A 24,077-nucleotide genomic window follows, 5' to 3' on the forward strand; every position below is an offset into this window, starting at 1 on the left:
GTTCAAACTACAGAAAGTCTATGACTCTAATCATAAGAACGAAAGAGACCCAACGGGGGTAGGTCTAGCTTTTTATAGTTTTGCTGGTAGTTTATGAGGTAGTTTGCAAAGTAGATAGCCAATCAGAAAAGGGTTTGAGTGGTTTCCAAAACAATCAATGTGTTTTCAGCCAATCAGAGAAGTCTTTGAGTAGTTTACGATCATCACACCGGCCTAGCTCTACAACTACGCACGCTCACCCCCTGAGGTTCTATTTGACAAAGGCTGTTTTCCGATCGTTTTCCGATAGCATTCCGATGCGTACCGACGGAGATATCCGAAACCCGAAAATTTTTGCGGGAATCGGTAATAAATCGGTAGAAATGACGAGATTACTCATTTTCGTTTGACTTTTCTTTAATAATTAACTGAAAAACAACCAAGTGAGTTGTTTCTAGAAGTTTCTAGAATAATGTAATACACATATTTTGCCATTATTTAGAAAGAAATGTGTAGCTTTGAAAAAAATTGAGTAGTTTACGGAAATCACGTAAACTACCCTGGATCCACCCTTGTAATCGATTGGTAAGATCACTTGTGGTAGCCAATATGGATACTTTACTAGAAAAGGGTGGTATTCGCTTTATTGATATTTTTAGAACATTTATGTGGTAGTTCTAATCGACGTGATCTCCAAAGCAATCTTTTTTAAAAAAACTTTTGTGACATACGTAATTGCGCGATTCGTCAACCTAAAATGACAGGACAATGACGGGAGGGAGCTCTAACCTTAATAAGGGTCAAGGAAGGCTGAGGTTTGGCCAGTTCACATCTAGAGTGCACTGCAAGGATAACTGCGTTGCAATGTTTTTGAGTCTAGAAAGAATGGCGCAAACGTTTTTGTTCTGTTTCTTTGTACTGATCATTATTGTTATACGAGCAAACGCGAATAATCCATGTACTACCCACAAAGTAATAAACAATCCCTATCGAAGTACCGCTTACAAATGGACATTAGGAGAAATTCCGATATGCGACAACCTTCTGAAACCTGGTAGGTACAGATTTACCAGTGCTGTTGGTGGAATGATACCAACTACCAAGCCAAAACCGTACCACTGCGGCACGGTTGCTCCAATCTGGATAAAGGGAACCTTGCCAACCACAAAAGGACAAACCGTGGTCACCACAGTCTGCGTTAACATGTTCGATATGAAAGATGGTTGCGTTCGAAAGCATCAGATTTCCGTAAAACACTGTGGAAACTACTTTGTCTATTTACTTGTACCAACCCGAGGATGCACAATAGCTTATTGCGCAGGTAAGCCTTAAAAAATATAGTCAGATTCAGTCACATAAGATATAATTTAGCAATCTGTCTTGCAATAAAATGAAAGCTCAGATCGTATACTTCCATGTCAAACTTTAAGCCGTAGGGTAATATCTTAAAATCAAGCTAAACTCAGGTCTACTCTACTCAGTATCACTGCTTTTTATCTCTAACTGCTGTCTGATATTCGCGGGGGAATAGTTATTAAAAAACTTTTACGCATAAAAAGTAAACGAAATCATTCAAGGATGTGATGAGTGTGTATGAATTTGTGTTCAAACACCACTCCCTTTACTTAAATTCCTTCCGGGTATTAAGTTCATTAACAATATATCTTTATTAGCAATCTCAACTATAGAAAACATTAGAAAATACAGAAAAGATAACTGCAGAAGAAGAGCACAAGCTACTTAGAAATAGTGGGGCTAATCGAACTAAATAGCTAGATCATGCGGGTTTAATAAGTCATTAACTGCAGCAAACTTTCAAGAAAGCACACACATAGATAGAATATTATGTTCATCGCTCTTTTTTGAATCCTTTCAATTTCGTTCGATGAATAGATAGGCAGGCTACTGTGAAAAACTTGGCACAAATATTCTATAATAGATCTAATACAACTACAGTAGAATCTTATTAGATCAGTGCTGGAGACATTAGCTCTTTTCAGTTGACGTAAAAGGTACAAGTGTTTACCAGCCGTGGATGTTATTGATTCAACATGGCTGTTCCATTTAAGTTAATATTTCAAAAACGAGTGAGAGTGTTTCATTAGGGTTTCCAAACACGAGAAAACATTTGAAAGCACGAGGCCGCGTAGGCCGAGTGCTTTTATTGTTTTTGAGTGTTTGGAAACCCTAATGAAACACAAAGCACGAGTTTTTGGAATTACTTCTCTAATGAGTTAATAATTTTTATGCAGGAAAAGAAGTTTCCTTGTTTTTATTTTTTTATTCAATATACGTAGAGCAGTTGTATAGGAAAAAAATTATTATAAAATAAAAGAAAAAGCCGTTAATTACGTAAGTAGATAGTAGATAGAAGTATAAGAAGTAATTAATGGAGAGGAAAGAGGTAATGGATAAGAGAGAGGCAAATGGATAGAAAGTGGATGAGATATTTTTGTAGCTATTTTGAGACACCCACGACAAATATGTAGATTAAGAAATATTTCAGTACTGGTAATGAAAATATTTCAAACACTAGCGAAGAAATCTAATCAATATGATAATATCGTTGAATCATGATTGGCTAAAGGAAATAGTAAATTCCTAAGTGTGATATCTTAATTACGAGTAATACAAGTGAAAACCTTGGAACTAAACATAGCTTAAACTAAAGTTAATATATGAATATATCGTAAATGTATAGAAAAGTCTACGCACAGGTAGCCCAAGCTTGGTTTCTGTGGTGTCCTGTTATAAGGAAATGTATGGGGAATCATCAAAAATTTCAATAAAATCATCACAACGTGAAATAAAGCCTCGAAATTTTACCCTATCATTGAGAAATAGCACTTCTTTCGCTCTGCGTGGTTATTTTTTGAATTTAGCCCGTTTTAAGGATTTTTCCCCCACCAGTAAGAAATAAGCGAAGGTTGGAAACTCGGGATCCAAAAGCGAGCCATCACGAGTCTTTGAAACCTCGTACGTCTTCGAATTTTCTTTCCAGTGATGGCTCGCTTTTGGATCCCGAGTTTCCTTAAAACGGGCTAAATTCAAAAAATAACCACGCAGAGCGAAAGAAGTGCTATTTCTCAATGATAGGGTAAAATTTCGAGGCTTTATTTCACGTTGTGATGATTTTATTGAAATTTTTGATGATTCCCCATACATTTCCTTATAACAGGACACCACAGAAACCAAGCTTGGGCTACCTGTGGTCTACGATGAATATTTCTATCATAAGATTTAAAAGAACAGTGCTAAAATAACTAAGCAAAGAGGTAAAAAGTGTGTAGGACGTAACCAGAGGTACAAATGCTAATGGGAGGAGCTAAGAAGTTTACTTGTGAATCCAAAGCATACCATTATCTAAGCTTGTGCGTGATGGTAGCCTTACTGAAATCTTATATCGATATTTTTAATAGCTAATTGATCGTTCCTTATCTTGTTTTCATACGATAAGAAATAGTAAGCGAATTTCCACAATGATAAATTTTCACGTTCCATTTTGAGATCATTAATCATTACAAGGAACAACCAAGGACCAATTCTAGTTCCCTGAGCGATACCAGCTGGAACCTTTAGCCACTCCGAGTAACATTCGACATTCAGCTTCACTCGTTGTACTCTATTCCTAAGAAAGTCAATTAACCAGTTGACAACGCTTGGTTTGATGCCGAGACTGAATGACATATACACACACACACACACAACACAATATATCAATAGCAACAGCAATTACGAAAAAGAAGAAAGGAATATATACATATATATATATATATTTATATATATTTCAAAAGCTATAACAAGTTCATGGTAATTTTGGAATTTGATTCGAAATTTATCTGTTGACTTTTTATTCTCTAAGTTAGTAAATAACGCTTAGTGGTGGGGTCATAGATCATTTTGAATAACAAATAGACAATTCTTTAGCTTGTATTGTATGAAAAGTTGTTGTGAGCTGTGGGGTCGTTTCAAGAAATGGTTACTAATATATAAATGTAGGCACTCCGAGGTTCAAACTTCAACACATCGCAGTCTTCCAACTGAATTACGCGTTCTGAAAATGTGATATAATGATACGAGAAAAGACTATATTTAGAAGCTATGGTATCTGTCCTTTTTACCGACTGGAACGTTAAATACTCTCTCTATGCATTTATCTTTTCTTGATTCTTTTGATATAAATAATCCGAAGGCAAAGCTATGATCGAGTGTGAGCATGCTCAGTGCCATCCTGCCTGGTGCTAGACAACATCCCACATGGATAAATAGCATTCCAGCAGCTCCTTGTATAAATTCCTTGTCCACCCTTTAATGGATAAGAAGTTCGTACGTGTTCATATAAAGTCCGAATCCGTTTCAGGTAACGTTCGTAAACAGATGTTGTAAGACGATTCATAAACGATTATTTATTGATCTGCTAACCGCCTTAGTGAGTATAAGCGAGTAACACATTTGCATATTCAGACCCCTCGCAATAACTCGCTTCTACGCTTCGCGTATCGCAAGAGTTAAAAATTAATAATTCCGATGGAAAAATTACAAGTTATAGGGAAAAACGGTTTAAGAATGTAGTTGTAGCTAATAATCTGTTTTCAAAACAGTTCTTTTCTATGAAGCATTAAAACTAGAACACTCTTAATTTTTGAGGTAAAAAAATTACATCTTGAACAAATAAATAAATAAATCCCTAGTCCCCAGAAACCATATTCAGTTTTTGAAGTTGGAACTGAATTACTCCATGATTACATTTATAGATATATACATAATTATCGATAATCACTCGAGTATTAGCAAGTATTAGTTTACATATTCTATAATTTGTTGTCATAGGAAATTTAATGCCATGTCCAAGAGGAATGTCTGGTATGCCACCGAATTGTCAAGGTAAGCAATGCCTGAGAAGAAATTTCTCAGAGAAAAAGAAAAAGAGAGAGAGCCTCAACTAAGATTCTGTTTCTTATTTTTCATACATTATTAGTGTTGACCATTGTGGATTTCCCTTATGATCTCATTCCAACACCTAAAGTAACTTACCTAGATGACAATTCTCCGGAAGTCAAAATGTTATGTAAATTTGAATTTCCCCAATGGAATAATGTATCCTTTTCGGTGGACTGGTATTCCAGTGGAAGACTTTTTGAGAACCAAGAAATTTGTACAAGCCCGGATACACCATGTAACGAAAGGCAAAGTATTCTCAACCACCAAGATTACGGTAAACCTGGAGAATGGGTAAGTTTTAAAGGACAAAAACACAGGCGATGGGACAACTGTATTTTTTTGGACCAACGAAGTTTTTTCCCATTGACAATCACTGAGCTGTAGTAATGCAAAATACCATATTAAAAAAAAAATTTTTTGACGGCAAAAAGACAACGATTGCTGTAAACTGTAAATGTCTGTCTAAAAAATAAATCCATTCTAGAAAAGAAAAGAAAAAAATCGATAACTACTATAAAATCTTATGGATTTGATTTTGTTGTTCGGACATTCTGTATTAAATTGGGAAAGTTAGCGATTTTTCTAAACTTAAAATTGGTTTGTCTTTGGAATTAAGGTTCGCTGTCGACTTCGAATGAAATATCTGTATTCATCTTATCCTAACAATAACTATACAAGTGTCGGGAGATACAGTCCATTTTACTACATTGGAATCACGGTGAGTTTTATTAAACTAATGAAATACTTTAGTTTGAAGGGTTGGAAATATGGATAACTGGCTTATAAATTGTTTTTTATTGCTGCAGGTTTATCCACCAATTATTAGCCTCACAGAATGTGACGCAAATAAAGAAAAGAATGTTACTTTCCGAGCAACCGTACCGATTCTGCCTATGCATGGGATGCCTACTGATCCAGTTAAGCTATCCGTTTACGTAGCCTATGCATTCCAAGGCAAAGAAAAACAGGCCGCTGTTAGTACGTGTGGAATCCAATTTGGAAGAAAAGATACAATGGTGGACAAGAACATAACTATCAAAGCGATATGTGATTACCCAAATGAGCCAGAGAATAATATGCAATTCCACTTTGCGTTTGAGGATGCCCATACATTCTGGTTTAATTATCGTGTAAAATCTGTACAGGTATATGAACAAAAAATCACATCACATTTTAAGGTACATGTATCAGGGTACCCCTAGCGACAGGTGGGCATTCAACTCTTCACACTCTTAAACTCTTAATAGAGCGGATGCAATTAAACCGTGAAATAAAATCAAACTGAATACTAACTAATAGTATCTATTTAGTGACTAATAGTTATATATACACACACACACATATATATACAAAGTGATATCGCATATTATCATTTCATTCATTTTCTCTACTTTTCATTTCTAGATCAAAGTTAGAAATACAGAAATTGGTCTTTGCACATCGTATGCGGATCCACATTATACAACGTTTGACAAAAAGTAATAATGGTGTCTAATGCTTATCCAGCTTTTAATGTAATCATGGAAACAACCAATCATTTAAAACATATTCACTGACTGTGAAAACAAAAAACAAAAAACAAAAAACAAAAAAAAAACAAACAAGCGTCTACCATCTATTCACCCGCCGACCATCCACCCATATTGACTGCTGAATAAATATCTAAATATTCTAATTTGAAATTAATTAGGATTACTAACTTATACGTATTTAAATATTTTTGCAGGTACTTCGATTTCTATAAGATTGGTGATTACGTGTTGTACCGCAGTGTGAAAGATACGAAACACGTAGAGGTAATTTTGTTTCTACACGTAGAATTGCACACAATATTCGGCATAATCAGTAGCGGAAAAGATGGACATCAATCTTTCCTAATATAGGTAGTCCAGATTTATGTTTGTGTTTTAATGCGTTTTACCGTAAATAATTTTTTCCACTAAGAATAGATAGAGTCTTTTAATTTCTTATACTTTTCTAATTCTGCCTTTCTTTATATATATATATGTATGACAGATTCATTCGCGTCTTTGGTCTTGCAATGGCGGCGTTTCGTGTAATTGTGGAGTAGCAATACGTGAAGATAACGATCTCATAATATTATCTGTTTGCAACAAAGATCTTAGTCTTCATGAATCTGCCTTAAACAGGAAGTTCCACTATAAAAAGGGGGGCTCCGCCCCCTTACGCGTCAGATCCGAGATTTAAATTTTTAAAATGGGTGAATTCAAAATGGTGGAAGTGGACGGGGAGAAGTTGAGAACTTGAAAAACCTTATCATTGTTGAAATATGACGATAAATGTTATAATTTTATAATAAAAACATTTAGAAATCAACGAGGAATTGACATCAGCTTAGTGTATTTAAGTTATAAACGAAAAAGTGGAAAAATACAAATACCGAAGAATGTAAACAAAAGCGTACGGTGTATGCGATATGAAACCCCCCAAAAGCAACCTATTGTTTCCGCTTTTGCTCAATGTTTTTGTACGTTTTTGCGCGGGAAAATACTAGCAGCTTTGACACTTTCCACATTTTCGTGTTTTCTTTGCTATTTTTGTTAAAAATGGCAGCAAAAGAATGCCGAAAGAGAAGTCGATTTACCCTTCAATTTGAAGATAGTGAGGAGAAACTCTCATTACTTCGCGAGAGAATAGCGGAGTCTAAAAAGCTATTGAAAGATTTCAATAATTATTCGTGGCTTTTGAAAGTAATAGACTTTTACGACTCTCATCATAAAAGTCAGTCTCAGAGTTCATATGCCGTTCCGGAAAAACTTGAAGCGAAAGCTAAACTTCACGTTTTAGCTCCGCCTTCTTCTTCCTCTGGTCAGCCGTCAAGGGCAGAAATCCACACAGCTCTGGAGGACGACGACGGAAAGTACTTTATCGCTTGTACAGCTACGATTCGTAGCCTGGTGAAGGGCTTGACGGAGTCCAAAGGATGCTGTTCTGTTTGCGGTGGGTTTTTGCTTCTTGGCAGCTTCCAGATGGAAAGAAGAGGGCACTGTGGACGTATAAGTTTCAGATGCGAAAACAACCATGAAACTGTCTGGTTTAGTTCGGCAGTACTGAAATCAAAATACGTCGCTAACCTCAGGTGAGCACTTCATTCTTGTCATTTTTTTTAGCTTATAAATCATTATCTTTCTTGCAATAGTCAGTAACAAGTTTCTTACAAATGTTTGTTTACTGTTCCCGGGACTGTCTTAGAGTAATCCATGGATTCATGAGCTCTGGGTTGACAGAAACCCAATACAGAAGCTTCACCGAAGCAGCATTTCTTGGTTCAGTTGAGCACACATATCTCGATACAGGTAGGTTTAGATATTGCCATCGGATATTGCGATATTAGATGATTTCATGTGCAATTTCATTTTATTACTAGTGTTTTGATTTGTGCATGTGTAATAGTGATAGCATATACTTCTATTGCACTGTAATTGATATCATATTTATAACCTTTATGTACTTTATCTTGCAGCCTACTTATTTTGACCCCTATGAAGATTTCACTGACACTACACTTTAGCTACAACAAGATAATTCAATTTCATTTCTGTTTGATTTTGTTTTGTATTGTTTTTTTCTTTTTTTTTTGTTTGATTGTTTTGATTATTTGATTATACACATTCTGAATCAACATGCATGCAGTTCACAAGAGAATTTGATTCATTTCCCAACCCTGTTTATGAACTTATAATTCATCCGTAATGTTTTTAGTTTTCAATAAAATGGGCTACGTTGCTGCAATCCAATCAGTGTATGAGGACAGCACTCGATCAGTTATGGAAGAGACCCAGAAGGAGCAAGACTATATAGATAATGATGGTGATGTAAGTGCTTATATCTGCCAATAGTTCATTTTACAGTTCATCAACTAGTTTTTCAACTAGGATGCTTTTAGGTAGAATTTTGCTAATTTATTCATTCATCTACTCTAACTCAATTGTATTTCAGTAAGATATAGGGAAAAAAAGAAATTTATATGATATGTTGTTTTGAATACAGATTGTTATAACTGATGCCAGACATGATTCTTCTCGTAATGCCCAACATACAACAGTAACAGCTATGTCATACTAGTAAGTACTAGTAACTAGTCCTGACTAATTATTGTGTATAAAAAGAAACTCTATTTTTACTATTATGTTCTGGGGTGAATTGATTGATCTAGCTCTAAGACAACAATTCATTCTTTTATTCAATTATTAGCAACAAGAAAATACTTATGACGGTGAACTGGTCAAAAGCTACCTTGGCCACTGCAGCTTCGAGAGAAATACCCATGACAAAGGTGTTATTTGACAGATTTGAAGAAATTGGTATGAAAATTGAAAATTCCTATTCTGTCTCAATTTCAAAAGTACATTGTACATGATTTTGTACCTTTAGGGCTGGGTATATAAGGTATAGGTACACTAGGTATATAAGCATAAGAACCTCAAAGAGTAGGAATAACAAAAACTTTCAGTCACTTGGAAAACACTCTGAGTTTCATTTGCATATGCTCTTATGTGCTTGTGTAGCTGGTGTGAACTTGCCCCTATTAGCTAGTGTTCTTTTACCACAGGACATGAGGTTGCTGAAATTTGCCATGACAATGTTGCAGCCATACAAAACTGGGCAGTAAAAGAAAAACGAATATTAAATTCGTATGACACATGGCATGGTAATGTAATAAAATATAAAAAAATGTGTAATTGCAGAAATAAATTGTCCTTATAACCCCACAGAGGATTTTTTTAAGACCCCCACCCTTCAAATTCCAACTTTTTTACAAACAAACTCTGTAATTTTATCCTGTCTCTGCCCTCACCCCTCAGCCAATCATAAATGAGGATAAATTTGGAACAAAAATAAAAATTATATATTTATTCAAATTCAATAGTTTTTAAGGAAATATTCAAATGATTCAATTTTTGATCTGTAGGTGGAAAAAACATGAAAAAGCTGATGAAAAATATTACCACAGGAACAAAAAAGAGCGAAGGAACCACTTGGTTTTCTGAGCTATCTGATAAAGGTAGGATCTGCATTTAAATGTGTACATTTATTTATCAAATTACAGTAATTCTAGATGCTTTACCTTATCAAAGCAGTTTAAGATATTAGATTTTTCATTTTCAATGTTAGCTAAAGCAACAAAAACACATTGCTATTACACAATGAAAGACTTTTCTACTATAAACAAGACAGCTGAAGAGTTCAGAGCAGCACTATTGAATGTAACTGAACATTATCAGGTGTGTAAACTCCTCAACAAACAATGACAGTGTAACTTTCAACATAATTATATTTATGACCCATATATTATTGTTGTGATTTATTTTGTTTCCAGGGTAAACATTCCAAATGCCCAAAGGAGAGCAGGTGTTGGATGGCTGACTATGTATGCAGCAAAAAGTCTTTGGAAAATCCAAAGGCAATTGAGGCATACAGAAAGGCCATCACTGACAGCCTGATCTACAGAAATCCTGAAGACTATATGAGAGTAAGTTTATTAATAATTTTGAAGTATTCACGTCCTCTGGTTTTGTGAGCTAAAAGTTTAGAAACATAAATGTACTTTGAATATTTTTTTTCTACAGGCTGCAGCTATTTTGATTAAGCTGATTATTTCTAACTAATTACTGTTTCAATTATTTCTTGCAGTGCCGTGATACTTATTGGATAGAGTCCTTCCATTCCACTCTTTTGATTTATGCTCCCAAACGAATCAACTTCGGGGATGATAGCTACACAACAAGAATCCAACTTGCAGTTCTCGACTGGGTATGTTTTATATAGAACTATACATTGACTATATTAAACTTTTTGATATAAAAATACATTTTTCATGTAATTAACATTTTTTTATAACTTTCTCAGAATGAAAATGTCAACAGAGATGTTTTCTCAGTCCAGAACTACCAGTATGCCAGAAACCCAGATAGAAAGGCCCCTACAAGAGTGAGAAAACCCAAAACTTTTAATTTTAGAAACTCTATTTGGCACACATTCTTTTCTGCTTGTTTGTAGTGTATTTGCACTTGTCTGTGTTTCGTTGGTGTTGTTCGCATGTTTGTTTGTGTTGTCACCACATACATGTTTTCTTTGGTGTGATCTATGCATATAAAATGGCTCTTTTCAGAGCCGCCCAATTTAAAAAAAGTGAATGGTACAATGCACTAAATAGACATTCAAATAGTTTTTTTTTATAAACTATAGGGTACAGGTAAGTACTAATGCATATGAAATGTTGCTCATATGGGTGTTTGATTCTTGTGTATTTCTTTTACAGATTTTTACAATTCAGAGTGTTTCTTGTTTGCATATTTTGTACATTTTCTCCTTTTACAAATAAAAAATGTCAATAAACTTTGTGTTTTTGCTATTGTTCAATAACTGTATTTGTAATTTTCAAAACAATCAGCATCTTATGAAGTTCTATGAAAACTATATAAAATAAAGGCTATGAACATTCACAACCAATACACACTATGCAGGAGCTGTGGAGTCACAAGATGGTGATGAAAAGAAGTAAGCCCCTACAAACACTTCAAAGAAGTAATAATCCAAATTCTGAAGCTGAGTTAACAAATTGACATCAGATCTTTTACTTCTCTGTCCTATTATTGATGATGAAAATAGCCAATCAGCAAGCAAGAAAGACAAGACAAGACGTCCAATATATGGGTTTACAACAGTATACAGTAATTGAATATAAAAGAAAAAATACTAATTTATTATCATTTAACAAGTGAAAGGATTCCTGATATCATTTTCTAGCATTTTACCCATATTATTATTTCCAATTATAATAGATAGTGCATGTTGGGTATTGTGAACAATCCGCATCATATGGTAAAGTGGTCAATAAGTGGTTGGTAAATGGTCGGTAAGTAGTCGGTAAATGGTTTATAAGTGGTTGGTAAGTGGTCGGTAAGTGGTCAGCCAGCACCTTACCAACACTTTATTGTACGGTGCAGATTGTTCACGATAGCCGTGATTGTTATGAAAAATTATGCACGTCTATGACCCATATATGGAATATGAGGAGGATTTGGCCATCTTTTCCTCACATCTTCAACAACACATAGGGGCATTACTTCTCTTACATCACCAATGTGACACCCCAGTTCCTGTTTTCTCTCAAGGTATGTCTGGTTGGACCATAAGCCCTCCTTTTTCAATTTTCTATAAAAGAGTCTGTACTCTTTCAGACGCCTTGCATGGTTAGTTGACAAAGGTCGTCCTCTAGGCCTTGCTTGTCCTAAAACCACACAAGGCATCTGAAGGCAGTAGGGGCATTTTCCAGTATCTCTAGAGAGAAGGAAGAACAAAACAAAACATCAGTTGGAAAACAAATGATAAGATGATACTTATTTTGTTGGTGCTATGAAAGCAGGGCCGTAACCGGGGGGAGCACTGGGTGCACGTTCACCCCCATCTATCACCTTTTTTTGGTTCTGCTTTCTTTTAGTTACCTTTCCCCTTTTTTTTTGGTTCTGCTTTCTTTTGGTTACCTTTTTTTTTCTCGATTATGTTTATTCGATGTGCACCCTCCTTGTAAAAATTCTGGTTACGGCCCTGAAAAGCAATGTCATAATATTTTTCCACTTTGTATAAATTACAGACTGAGGTGAATATAAATATATATACGCTAATTGTTGACCCTATTTTTGCTAAATAATATATATAAATATATATTTCAAATGTCTATTTTCGCAATAATTGTACCTTGTCAAAGAGGTATGTATTCTTTTGTCACCTGAAACAACAAAATGATATTAGGTTTTCTCACCATTTTTTAATGTGGTTTTGCTATTGATAACTTTGATAAGAAAAAAATGGTTTTTGACAAAACTGCATAGTCACAGTTAGAAGCCTTGTATCATCGTATACGCGTAATTTGTGTACTACTTTATGGCTAAAAAACCTCAGTACGATCAGTAGAAAATGTGAGATCAGTAGCTTCGTTTGGTATTTTTCTGATAATTGCCGGTCATTCATATCTTTTCTTGCAAAACAAATTATAACAATGTAATTATTTATAAAAGCCTGCTTGAGTATCATTCCCTGTGTAAACAAACAGCGATAACCTTGACAGAACCGCCATCTTGATTCAAGGACAACAAGAACAACAACGAACAAGACGATTTGACTTACCCATTATTTTTATTTTGGAGCTTCTCTGAATTCCCTTATTGACCTAAAACGATAAAGAAAATAAAGAAAAACTTTGAAATATGTATTTTGCTTGGAATGACGGCAGAATAACTTTGCAAATCCAGAAATATACTGTGCCTTCACCAAACGAGAGTTGTCAGTTTCGCGGGCTTGCTTTGTTTCTTTTGCGCCGGCGCATCGCATTATTACTGACTAAATTTAGCGGCTTTACCTGTTACAATTTACAGCTCACCTCTTTCTGTTGTTTGTTTATTTATTTCATCTTCATTTTCTTTGTTTTCTTTATTTGATTTGGTTTTTCTTCTAAGAAACAAAAAAAAAATTTCAGATAACACACAAAATATTTTCATTTTGACGGATATACAGTAAAAACTAAATGCTGAAAACTTTTTTATCGACGTCACACTTACCGTTCTGTGCATGTGGAGTCCTAATAAAGGCTTTCTTTTCTGTGAAATGCGGTTTGGTTGCTTGCTTTTGTTTGTTTTTTTATTTTGTTTTTTTGCCGACCTAGCCGTCTCACGTTTCTAAGCAAAATTATAAGCGGAGATCTGCACTCCACGGTGATTGACAGATAACTGACTCGAGTTTGGCCTGGCCACGCGCCTTTTATACCGGAACTTCCTGTTTAAGAAGATTTAAAGCATATGTACCAAGACCAATTTCACATGGAACTCATGTTTACAGAACGTTGACCGGTTCATCAGTTAAATATCAAGTAAGTCCCTTTTGCCTGCTACATTACCCTGTTTTTTTATTTAAAAAAAAATCAAAATGTATAATCATAATTAGCAGATCTAATCTATTAACTATGGTATACGTCAAGAGAATATTAAGTATTCTCTTGTATACATATAATGCTGATAAAGGCGACCGCGACGACCGCGACCGTGACGACGATGATGACAATGAAGATGTATGATAATGATAATCTATGTACGTATGTATCTGATGTAGGAACCAGAAATTAAAAAGAGCGCCTCCACATTTGTAAGATCTAGAGGATAATTTGTGTTTATTGATGATTTTCCGTTCACTAATAAAGCACAGTTTCCGACTAATCAGGGAGCGCGTACTATCTATTACCAAATATTTTATAAGAATTTGTATAGGAAAAGTGTTAGCTGTTAAGCTCTTGCCAGCCAGAGCATTTTCCCATAAAAACCCTCGTAAAGCATTCAATTTTATATTTTATAATACGCTGAACAAAATTACTCGATTCTGATTGGACAAGAGGAGTACAATTAGTATAGGTATAGGCAATTTGAAAACATTCCGAGGACTGACAAAATTGGAAGAGGCAAGTTTCTGTTTGTTTGTTTTTATTGAATTATTGTATATAAAAATAAGTTACTCTGTAAAGTTGGTTATTCGCCTCAGGCTCAGTGAGTATGGAGAATATTCTACCTCTCCGCTCGAAGACTCGCGTCTCGGTAAATATTCCCCGATATTCACTGAGCCTGAGGCGATAATTGCTTTAGCATATACCAACTTGTGTACATAGTAACTTATTTTTGCTAAAAAATAATTGCTAAATATTCGTACTCTAGGATATTTTGTACAGTAAAAAACCGGTTTTGAAAACTGGTTTCTTAAAGAATATTGTTTTATTTTAAAAAGCCTTCTTAGTTGGGAAAAAGTAAGCTCAGTTGGATAATGAATACCTTATTCGATTAAGATCTATATACCTTATCCTGAAAAATAATGTTTTAAAGATATTCAGAAGCTACATCTAGTTTGGATAAAGAGAGACTGATTCTTTTCGTATTCAAGCAGCGAGCGCCAAAAACTAAAGAAAAAAAGAAAGGCTGTAGTACAAGGCTAAAATGTTGTTATTCAGAAAGTTTAACTTGCTTGGAAGTGGAGATGACCGATGAAAGTGGAATCAAAGTGTTAACCCAAAGCAAAAATTTTATTCTAAAATTGGGATCAAAACTCATACGAAAGTCTAGTTTTTGGCGCTTTTTGCCATTATTGCTCATTATTGAAAAAAATTTCCTCTTAATAAATAAGGTATTTTTTCTATTAATTTAACCAGAAATTCCGTAATATAATGCCGTTATTTCAGGTAATTCTATCATCGGGGACTCAAATCATTGCTACGCGTACTAGTTGGGGGATGAGTGTCAAAGTTTTTGCTCCAAAACCTGATAAAAGAAGTAAAATATCTGGGTTATGTGGTAACTTTAACGGTGACCAAGATGATGATTTCAAACACAATGGACAAGTATTTCACGATGCGAATTCCTTTGGAGATAGTATGAGGTGAGTCAAGTGAATTTGCAGCGGTTACAAAGTTACGTAAAAAAATAATGGTATAAAAAAAACTCATTGTTTGATTGCACCAAGTTAGGGGGAAAAGTAGTAAGATATTATAGGCTAAAATGTTTTAAGTTTGAAAAACATAAAACATAATCAATCAGCACTAACTTTATATGCCACTCCAATACCCGAAAGGCTTCTCGCTGGATTCGCTGGGTCGTGCTTCCGCGTGCCTCGCTTAACTTTGCTTGCTACAAATTACATTTATCTTTAATTCTGAACCAATCATGATTTAAAAATCTAGAGTGGACACAAGTAAAAGTCTTTTCGAGGCTTTGCCAGAAATTGTTAAAAGGAAAGCAGATGATGGAATGGCTTGCACTTGTCCTGTAGGACCAATTCATAAAATATCAAAAGATAGTTGCTTCGATACAACAAACCATTTTCAGGGATATACTTCATCAAATCACCCAGAAGATGTAACAACCGCACTAAATAGGTTTGGTCAAAAGATTAATCGACGATCTGTAGACAGTCGGTGGTACAGTGATGACATCATTGATTACGAGGATCGCAGCTTCTTTGTTGATGAAAAAGATGCAAAACACGCCATTCATCGTTTCCGCAATAGACGATCCGCTAGGATCGTGAATGGCATGTCAAAAGAAAACGCGACCAGAATTTGTAAAAAAGTCATTGAAGATTCCACCGCAGGAAAGGTTTGCGAAGAAGTTCCTGGTACAAATTTAACATTAGCCATGCTACAATGTGTCACTGATTTAGAGGTCAGTATAGCGTCGAGTTTGACCATGGGCTGTAGGAGAATATTTGGTTTTTGATTTATTTGGTCTAATAACAAGCATTTTTCCCGTCTCAAACCAAACATTCTCCTACAGCCCATGTTTCAAGTCTTGTTCAATGCCTCTTCATTACCTCTGTTTATTTTATCTTCATTTCTTTTTTCCGTGTGCTTTCTCTTTTCTTCCTTTTTTGCTTTTCTTCTACTTTTTAGAAATCAACGACTTATACAAAGGTTTAACGGCAGCCACGTTGTAGGGCAACTCAGTGCCTGCCCAACAAAAAGATTCTTCCCGGGAAAGAAAAAGCATTGCAATGATATTGCGCTATAGACCCCTTGCACTGAGTCCCGAGAGGAATTGCTCTAGATTGGATTTTTTTGCATAAGAAAAGACAGCCTATGTGTTTTGTCCACCAGAACAGTTCCTCTAGGGATTCAGTGCAAGGGGTCTATAAGCCCTACAAAATAGCTATCATGTAAGCCAGATATACAGTGCAAATATCTTTTAATGTTTATTGTCTAATACCAAAAAAATTATCTTTCAGCTAACAGGCGATATTGTCTTTGCGGATTCGGCTTTTGATTTTATGAAAAGTCAATGTGAAATGTTTTCTTTGAAAAATTTATCTCTTTATTCTAATGATTCTAATGGAAACATGGTCCCCCCAATGGAGATCGGCGAAAACTTGTGCCCAAACGACTGTAGTGGACATGGAAACTGCTCAAATAGAACCTGCATATGCGATGAAGGTTTTACTGCAATTGATTGCTCAATGGAAACTAGCGCAGTTCCTGAATTGCTGGGGTATGTTAATTTAACTGTCTGGGGAAAGCTCCACTAGACCTTAACGTTTTAATTGGCCTGCATGAATGTCTGAAAGTTAAATCGTCTTGGTTTCTTTTAAAATTCTTACTTTAGAATTTACGATGGAGGACTATGTGATATTCGTGAAAGACCGTGCAAGAAAACTGATATCTTTGGTCAGGATTTCATTAGCTCCGAGAATATAACATGTCACATAAAAGAGTTCAAGGTAAATTACAAGGGAAATCGTTTTACCAAATTTCGTAAGAGTAACGAAAAAGAATAAAAAGAAGACATCAGTTTTAAATCTCTACAATTTTAAAATTTGAACAAAATGCTACTAGCTTTTTTTGGCTGTTATAAAACAACTTATTGTAGGATAAAATGTGAACTGAGGCATTCGCAGAAAGTTACAGTCCTAGTGCGGTGCAGGGGATTAATTACTGGCAGTTAACTGAAACCAAAAACGTACCTAAATATGTTATGCTTAGTTTAGTATATTTTCAAATTACATGACTTCTGACTAAGACAAGCAACACGTTATCATTAGGTTTTTAAAGGAAATTGGTCGCCAAGGACATCAACTATAAAACTACCCGGAAAAATGACAGACCTATAGGTAGTAAAATGTAACCTTCCTGACCCTCCCACCACAATTGATGATTATGAAAACGATGGTACCCCTGCAGGCGGACTTTTGATTTCAGTATCAAATGATGGCGTAAGAACAAGTGCAAGGCAGCTAAAGTTTGTTTCCTATGACTCTGTCTGCTTAAACTGTAGTAAATCAATGAACTGCACTCTGAAGGTGAGTAACTAAAGTTTTTTGTTTATGAATTATGTCAGGCGTAACTACGATACAGTTCTAAGCATTCTGCTGTAAGAGTAAAAATTCAATAAGTTATGTCCTCGTCTTATTTCAAATTGATATTCCACCTTACTACTTTTCTATTCAAAAATTCCTTTACGAGAAAGAAGACTAAGTACTTAGGTGAGGGCACTTCATAGGTATTATTCGCCCATCCTTTCTATAGCTCTAAAATAAATTCGGGGACTCACCTTCCTCATTTCATTTTTAAAAGTACTTTACACCCAACTTTAGGGGGAAATTAAAAACATCTGACGATGGGATCAAATCGAAATTACATATTTACATGTCCGGCGCGCTCATTGGTCACAATTTACTAGTATGTCCTATGCTACTATATTCACCTACAGGTGAATATAGCGTGCACGCGCACGCGCACGCTTGTTTGTCGATTTGTGCCGCTTGCAAAGATAAATAAAATTGGGGGAAAAAAATTCTCTCTCCATTATTTATTATGCTCACTTGCGTCGAAAATACAAGACTTGCGTCTCGGTAAATATTCCCCGATATTCACTTCGCCTTCGGCGAATAATCGTTGAACATTTCTATCAGCTAACTAATTATTTGGTTATTTTCTAGAGTTCTGGGGGAATGGGGACGATCAATTCCTTTTTTCATTAAAAGATGGCTTATTTTTGACAGCTTTCCACGTCTACTTTGTTCTCGCGTTTTTACCGTAAAAGGGTAAACTTCCACGCATTCTGATGACTAAACGAAGTCGGTGACCCTCATTTTTTTATATGCTTATTTTACTTCTAGAATAATGTAGTTTCATCATGTAAATTTTTAAAAAAAATCAGACGATGGGAACTTTTGCCCATGAACATCCTTAATAACACTGTTGTTTCATCTGGTTTTTAATCGTTTGCCGACTGTATGTTTATACAGAAAGAATCGTGCATTATCAGCGGACACTGTTTTGCTGCACTTCAATCAAATCCGTTAGACTGGTGCCAGCAGTGCATCCCGAGTGACGACCAGCATTCCTGGACTCCAAGAAAAGGTTACTTTATAAGTATCGAAATAATTAACAATGTCATGTCAAATTCTTAAGATTAATTTCTGTAACGTAACGATTTATAGACCTCCTCGACTCGGGCGTAAACTTTTCCAATTTCAGAACACGTATTATTCCCAAGAGAATGAGATTCTTCATTTGATTTGTATCCATATTCATGTGTCTTCTCATGCGCAACCGAGCGCAAGTGTTAAACAAAGAAATGATACTCTAGGGAATGACACGTGGTCTGAAATGGCAGAACATTGCACCCGAGCCGAGGAGATCTATCCTTCACTTCTTCCTTCCTTCTATATCATTTATTATTATTCTATTATTATTTCAAGGAAACCGTGCGCCAAAGTTCACTTCCAATCAAACATACTTTGCTATTAAAGGAGAATATCTTATTCTCCAACTTCTTTCGAAAGACCCTGATAACCGTCCAGTAACATACTCTCTACTCCGTTCTACGGCTCACGACTACACATTCATTAAATCTGGTTTACTGAGATGGAACGTGACATCGAATGGTAATCAAGGATTTAATCTGAAAGTTACGGATGAGTGTGGAGCATTTGATACATTGAATATCACAGTACGTATATTACAATGTCCTTGTCGGAACGGTGGTCAGTGTGTTCCCCACCCCTACCACCCACGGGGATCTGGACAGTACTATTGCAACTGCCTTCGAGGATTCTCTGGACCAAACTGTGAGCAAAACATTAATGACTGCAATGGCGTTAACTGTGGAAATGGTAAGATAAGTTTCAAAATTACTTTAAAAAGTTAAAAAATATTTAGACAAATTTCTGTATATGTTACAATAGGTGTTTGTATCGATGGAGTCAATAACTACACCTGCCGATGTAATGTTGGCTTTAAAGGGCCTTACTGTGATCAGGAAGAGATCCGTTGTAGTAATCATTCCTGCTATCCTGGAGTGCGATGTACCGACACCAACGGTAATTTAACTTGTGGTCCCTGCCCTCCCGGATACACCGGCGACGGAAAAACATGCTTAGGTAGGAAAAGTTAAAACCTTCATTTCTTTTATTAACTAAAAGACATCATATGTTAATTATTATATGATAATTATTACAGTGTATTAGCGTTCGTCACCTTTTCCTTAACATTTTTAGTGCCGTATTTGACCACAACTGAAACAGCTACTACATCAACAGACAAAGGTTAGTGTTTATATTTGCCAGATGTTTTGTTATTCGGAATTTTGACTCTTTTAAGAAACTTGCTGCTCATTGTATAGCTTTTATGAACAAATAGGAATAGAACAAAATATACTCTTACTGGTAATTTTTCTGACTTTTGATGTAATCCTTTATAAATGTACCCTAAACATTATCAATTACGTTTTTTTATAAACAGCTTATCCAACTGAAAAAGAAACGCCATTTTTTACAACCACTGAAAAAGAAACGTCTGCTTATACAACTACTGGAATAGAAACGTTTTCTTCAACCTCTGGAATAAAACCGTCTGAGAGTTTTACAACTCAGGCTAACGGTGAAAACACCAGTAAGACCTGATGTATTTTTATACGTTTGCAATTGTTGATGTTTGAAAAATTAAGTACGATATTGTGCATTATTAAGTGTATATAATCAAATGATTTCATCCATCCATCCATTCGTTCCATGCATCAGTTCGTTCTTTAGATTTCTGCTTGTTTCTATGTTTATTTAGAACTTTAATGAGTAACAAATTAAAGGAAAAATAGAAACTGGCTGGCTCGAAACAGGAAAGGAGGGGAGGGAGATTGAAAGGGAGGAACATATTTTTTAGTCGAATTGCACTCATGTTATCCTTTCATTCCATTCCCATACATACAGGGCTTAAGGTTGAGTTACGATTACGAAAAGAATGGACAGAAAAACTGAAGGACAAGAGTAGTGAATCTTTTATCAAGCTTGCCCAGACATTGAAGAAAGAGGTAGCCTTGAATGAGTAACTCTAAACAAATTAAAAACAAATCAAACCTAACTTACTTACAGATTTAAAATGTCAGAAAGAGAAGAACATTGGTAAGAATTGTTGGTAAGAACAAAGTCGGCTGCTAACGCACTTTTGTGACTTCGTTTCAGATTTTGTTAGCTTATGCAAGAAGTAAGAACCTAATTGAGGTTAAGATTATATCGTTTAGGTAAATCTTATTTCCTTTCCATTTCTTTTTGCAATTAGTACTCGAGGACGAATGGGCAATGAGTCAATAGCTATTAACTCACAGGCCATGAGGGCGACAGGACTAATCGTTTTAGTGAAATCTAACTAGTCAGTCAAATATTTAGATGCAAACAAATGTTGAATTAAAGTTCCATTTAGTTTTTTGGTTTTCAAAGCTGGCACTTTTCGCTACTAGTAGGGCGGCTATAACTTATAGCCTACTAGTAGCTTATCCAATCAGAATGCAGCATTGATGATAGATCGCTAGTTGGATTTGACTAAAACCGGTTAATAAACCAAGCTGACTATCCAGCTTTTTTCTTTATAGAGAAGGAAGCGTTATTGCTGAAATGCTTCTAGTTTTCAACTCCAATCTTGAAGATGTTCTGCTACCCATCAAAAATAGGATAAAAGATGGGAAAATGGGAAACTTGGAGGTTGAACCGACTTCTTTGAGGATTGTTCAAAATCAAGACAAGGATGGTAAAATTATTTAAAAGACCACTAAAAAAATTTTTTTTGTTTGCTTTTTTGCCATGCTGTATATATAGCTGGATTAAGGGCGTTTAAGGATTTGTACACCATGGTGGCTTTTCTTTACTCCTTTTGATGTGTAGTTTGTCAAAACCAAGCCTTTTGAGCAACAATTCAGAACTAGCGTCATATGCAGAGCAAATAGTCTAATGCGCACGAGCAGACTATTATTTGTACGCAGATATTTGCAGTTAGGAACCTACTAATTACGGCGCAAAGCCGTTTTGACGCTAGCTCTGAAGTCTGTGTTACTCAAAAGGCTCTTTGGTTGACAAACTACATATCAAAATCAAAAGGAGTTAACAAAAAGCCGCCATGATGTACAAATCCTTGAATGGCCACACTGCTGGTTCCCCTTGTTTACCTTGAAAAATACTTCTCACGAATTTAGAAATTTTGAGAAAAAACTTAAAATTCCTAAGACTAGAACTGATTACCTCAAGCGTAGCTTTAGTTATAACGGATCGGCATTGTGCAATTCTTTAATATATGTAGTTGTCTTAAAATAAAAATAGACATGGCGCACCGTTACTGACCAGACTGATAAATTTCAGTTGTACTTACCGGTCTCTTCCTATGCCATAACTACGCACTCATGATATACAAACATGATTTATGGTGTTTGATATTATTACAATTGATATTTTCAGATGAAAAACCGACAAACATTCTGGTTCCTCTATTGGTTGCCATCGGTATTGCCGCAGTCCTCATAGTGGTAGTGGTGATCATAGTCAGAATAAGAACCAGCTCTCGGCAAATTGAAGCCAGAAAAAGGTCACTATCTGGTGCTAACAAAATAATACCATGCGACGAAGAAAACAAGATGGAGATGAAGGAAACGAGGCAGAAATGCGATGAAACCAAGAGTTTCGAAAACAAAGCTTTTCACGGCAATCCTGCATATGAATTACAGGCATAGATTACAGCCCAAGGAAATTTCAGATGTCATCACTCCATATATAACGTCATATTTCATACTTAGTTGTAATTAATATTGAGTGAATCGTTCTTGTAATGTCAGTTTGATGACTTGTTTTACCTGTTGGCCAAGATTACCCTAGTAATCATAGAGCTCTCGCTCGAAAAAAAGCAATACTCGATATTTGTTAATTAGTACGATTTATAGCATATATAACCAAATTCGTGTTTGCATCAGTGCTATATTCTTACTGATTGTAGTCAAACTTGTATTCAACGTGAAGCATGCTATATACTCACATACGTATGATTTTGTTTTACAAAGATAAACACATGACAGTAATGCACGCAATGATTTATTAGCCCTCAAGCTCTGTAGTTAACGAGCGACTGATAGTGAGATCAGAAACCTAACCTTCCTTCTATAAGCCACATTCTTTTTCTTTTCCGACTCGCCAACCAAATAACTGGTAGAGGAATAGTAAGATACATCGCTCCATTGGTTGGAACATCGCTTGATCAGCTTACAGCAGGTCGATGAGACGGGCGAATAAGCATCCCTTCCCACTCTACCAATATAAACTATTTGCTGTGACTTGCATCCAAAGGCAAATTTATCGATAGAATAAGAGATAGCCTCAATTGATTATTAGCAGCATCTTCGAAATAAGTTAATACTGCTGAAATTGCCTGGTCAATGTAATATTGGTGTTTTGACTATACACATTCTATAGGAAATTAAAGCTTAGATGTCTGAGCTAAAGCGATTCATTTATTTTATTTTATTTGATATATTTTTCTTTCCCTTACCCCTCATTTTCCGCCTCCTTTTTTCGAGTGAAAACTAGACTCATACTTTTCGTTGCTACAGACCCATAACAAGGTATCTCAATATAATACTTTCTGCGTCATAAATTCTTTTCCTTTCAGGTCTATGGTTACATTTCAGGGCGGAGTATTACGGGTGTTGGTTTGATAGTAGTCCCTGATGTGTGTCGATACTTCTCTTTAACGATCAAGTGTCTTTTGGATAGTTTCATCTCTTTCCATTTAGTAAACCATAGAAACATTATAAATACAGAAAAATAATAAAAGCATCTATATACTGAGAAAAAAATCTATTTATTGTTCTTGTTGATGTATAATATGAAGGATATTTTTGAATAAAAAGTTGGAGAGAAATTTTAAGAGAAAGAACTGATTTTTTTTGTTGGCAGTTGATATTGGAAGGTTCTGAGAGCAACAAAAACAGAAAATTGCCAATTACCAACAAAAATAACCAAGACTGAAATATTTCTGAAGTTTTTGCAATGTTTGTCTCGTCTAGAATAAAATCGAGAAGACATGCGTGAGACTTATTTAAACCAAGATTATAAACATATCAAAAAAACAGGTGAATTTGAAAGGCGTACAAATTTTGCGAATCCCATAGAACTATTCGTAGAAATAACAATAAGCAAAAATTTTCAATAATTATGTACTTGTTTGGGATACTTGTACTTCTAGGACACCAAGGAGGACTATACTTGAATCTATTTTCTACTATTTTCTTCCTTTTCTCTGTTAGTACACTTTTGATCTTTCATCGAAATGTTAGTTGATGAAACAGGTCACT

The 24,077-nt window shown here is 35.3% G+C and overlaps 3 protein-coding genes and 1 pseudogene across 6 annotated transcripts; 3 read left to right on the top strand and 1 right to left on the bottom strand.

Annotated features, from left to right (window-relative positions):
* Nucleotides 1-747: 747 nt before the first annotated feature.
* On the top strand, nucleotides 748-7,128 carry LOC148913152 (von Willebrand factor D and EGF domain-containing protein-like). The gene is made up of 8 exons (XM_089025971.1): nucleotides 748-1,300; nucleotides 4,810-4,863; nucleotides 4,958-5,211; nucleotides 5,537-5,638; nucleotides 5,727-6,065; nucleotides 6,325-6,398; nucleotides 6,647-6,716; nucleotides 6,937-7,128. Exons 1-8 carry the CDS (start codon nucleotides 748-750, stop codon nucleotides 7,126-7,128), a joined length of 1,638 nt encoding a protein of 545 aa, XP_088882097.1.
* LOC148913153 (uncharacterized) lies at nucleotides 7,076-11,285 on the top strand. The gene is made up of 11 exons (XM_089026128.1): nucleotides 7,076-8,020; nucleotides 8,134-8,237; nucleotides 8,644-8,756; nucleotides 8,932-9,005; nucleotides 9,136-9,245; nucleotides 9,494-9,592; nucleotides 9,854-9,946; nucleotides 10,057-10,166; nucleotides 10,262-10,414; nucleotides 10,576-10,695; nucleotides 10,792-11,285. The coding sequence occupies exons 1-11, from the start codon at nucleotides 7,401-7,403 to the stop codon at nucleotides 10,939-10,941; spliced, it is 1,746 nt and encodes a 581-aa protein (XP_088882254.1). The 5' UTR covers nucleotides 7,076-7,400; the 3' UTR covers nucleotides 10,942-11,285.
* Nucleotides 11,096-13,723, bottom strand: LOC148913154 (uncharacterized). Of its 3 annotated transcripts, XR_016119083.1 has the most exons (6): nucleotides 13,503-13,723; nucleotides 13,325-13,395; nucleotides 13,072-13,114; nucleotides 12,643-12,673; nucleotides 12,429-12,492; nucleotides 12,092-12,225 (listed from the first exon to the last, which is right to left on the bottom strand). XR_016119083.1 is itself a non-coding variant. In XM_089026130.1 (5 exons), exons 3-5 carry the CDS (start codon nucleotides 13,073-13,075, stop codon nucleotides 11,925-11,927), a joined length of 336 nt encoding a protein of 111 aa, XP_088882256.1. In that variant the 5' UTR covers nucleotides 13,076-13,114; nucleotides 13,325-13,395; nucleotides 13,503-13,704; the 3' UTR covers nucleotides 11,096-11,924. The 3 variants fall into 3 exon arrangements, 2 of the variants coding, with proteins under 2 accessions (XP_088882256.1, XP_088882255.1); XM_089026130.1 differs by lacking the exon at nucleotides 12,429-12,492 and having other exon boundaries at nucleotides 11,096-12,225; nucleotides 13,503-13,704; XM_089026129.1 differs by lacking the exons at nucleotides 12,429-12,492; nucleotides 13,325-13,395; nucleotides 13,503-13,723 and adding an exon at nucleotides 13,210-13,311 and having other exon boundaries at nucleotides 11,096-12,225.
* Nucleotides 13,724-13,726: 3 nt separating this feature from the next.
* LOC148913155 (uncharacterized) lies at nucleotides 13,727-23,225 on the top strand (annotated as a pseudogene). The gene is made up of 15 exons (XR_016119082.1): nucleotides 13,727-13,810; nucleotides 15,161-15,357; nucleotides 15,659-16,139; nucleotides 16,699-16,958; nucleotides 17,073-17,187; nucleotides 17,509-17,766; nucleotides 18,715-18,829; nucleotides 19,171-19,584; nucleotides 19,657-19,851; nucleotides 19,969-20,016; nucleotides 20,213-20,362; nucleotides 20,677-20,777; nucleotides 20,929-20,987; nucleotides 21,336-21,490; nucleotides 22,192-23,225. The product of XR_016119082.1 is annotated as an uncharacterized LOC148913155 (transcript).
* Nucleotides 23,226-24,077: the final 852 nt, after the last annotated feature.

Source organism: Actinia tenebrosa, unplaced genomic scaffold (genome assembly GCF_029948245.1).
Source record: "Actinia tenebrosa isolate PJP-AT-01 unplaced genomic scaffold, QUT_ActTen_1.0 PGA_scaffold0__85_contigs__length_37466705, whole genome shotgun sequence".
In the NCBI taxonomy this organism is placed as follows: Eukaryota; Metazoa; Cnidaria; class Anthozoa; order Actiniaria; family Actiniidae; genus Actinia; species Actinia tenebrosa.

Excerpts from the sequence above, each read along its gene's own strand:
- LOC148913152 (XM_089025971.1), top strand. The coding sequence starts at position 748 with ATGACGGGAGGGAGCTCTAACCTTAATAAGGGTCAAGGAAGGCTGAGG. Across the intron at positions 6,399-6,646 it reads TATACAACGTTTGACAAAAA|GTACTTCGATTTCTATAAGA; the intron begins GTAATAATGGTG and ends ATATTTTTGCAG. Across the intron at positions 6,717-6,936 it reads AAGATACGAAACACGTAGAG|ATTCATTCGCGTCTTTGGTC; the intron begins GTAATTTTGTTT and ends TATGTATGACAG.
- LOC148913153 (XM_089026128.1), top strand. The coding sequence starts at position 7,401 with ATGTTTTTGTACGTTTTTGCGCGGGAAAATACTAGCAGCTTTGACACT. Across the intron at positions 8,757-8,931 it reads ATATAGATAATGATGGTGAT|ATTGTTATAACTGATGCCAG; the intron begins GTAAGTGCTTAT and ends TTTTGAATACAG. Across the intron at positions 9,246-9,493 it reads TGACAGATTTGAAGAAATTG|GACATGAGGTTGCTGAAATT; the intron begins GTATGAAAATTG and ends CTTTTACCACAG.
- LOC148913154 (XM_089026129.1), bottom strand. The coding sequence starts at position 13,275 with ATGCGATGCGCCGGCGCAAAAGAAACAAAGCAAGCCCGCGAAACTGAC. Across the intron at positions 12,674-13,071 it reads CTCCAAAATAAAAATAATGG|GTGACAAAAGAATACATACC; the intron begins GTAAGTCAAATC and ends TTGTTGTTTCAG. Across the intron at positions 12,226-12,642 it reads ATACATACCTCTTTGACAAG|AGATACTGGAAAATGCCCCT; the intron begins GTACAATTATTG and ends CCTTCTCTCTAG.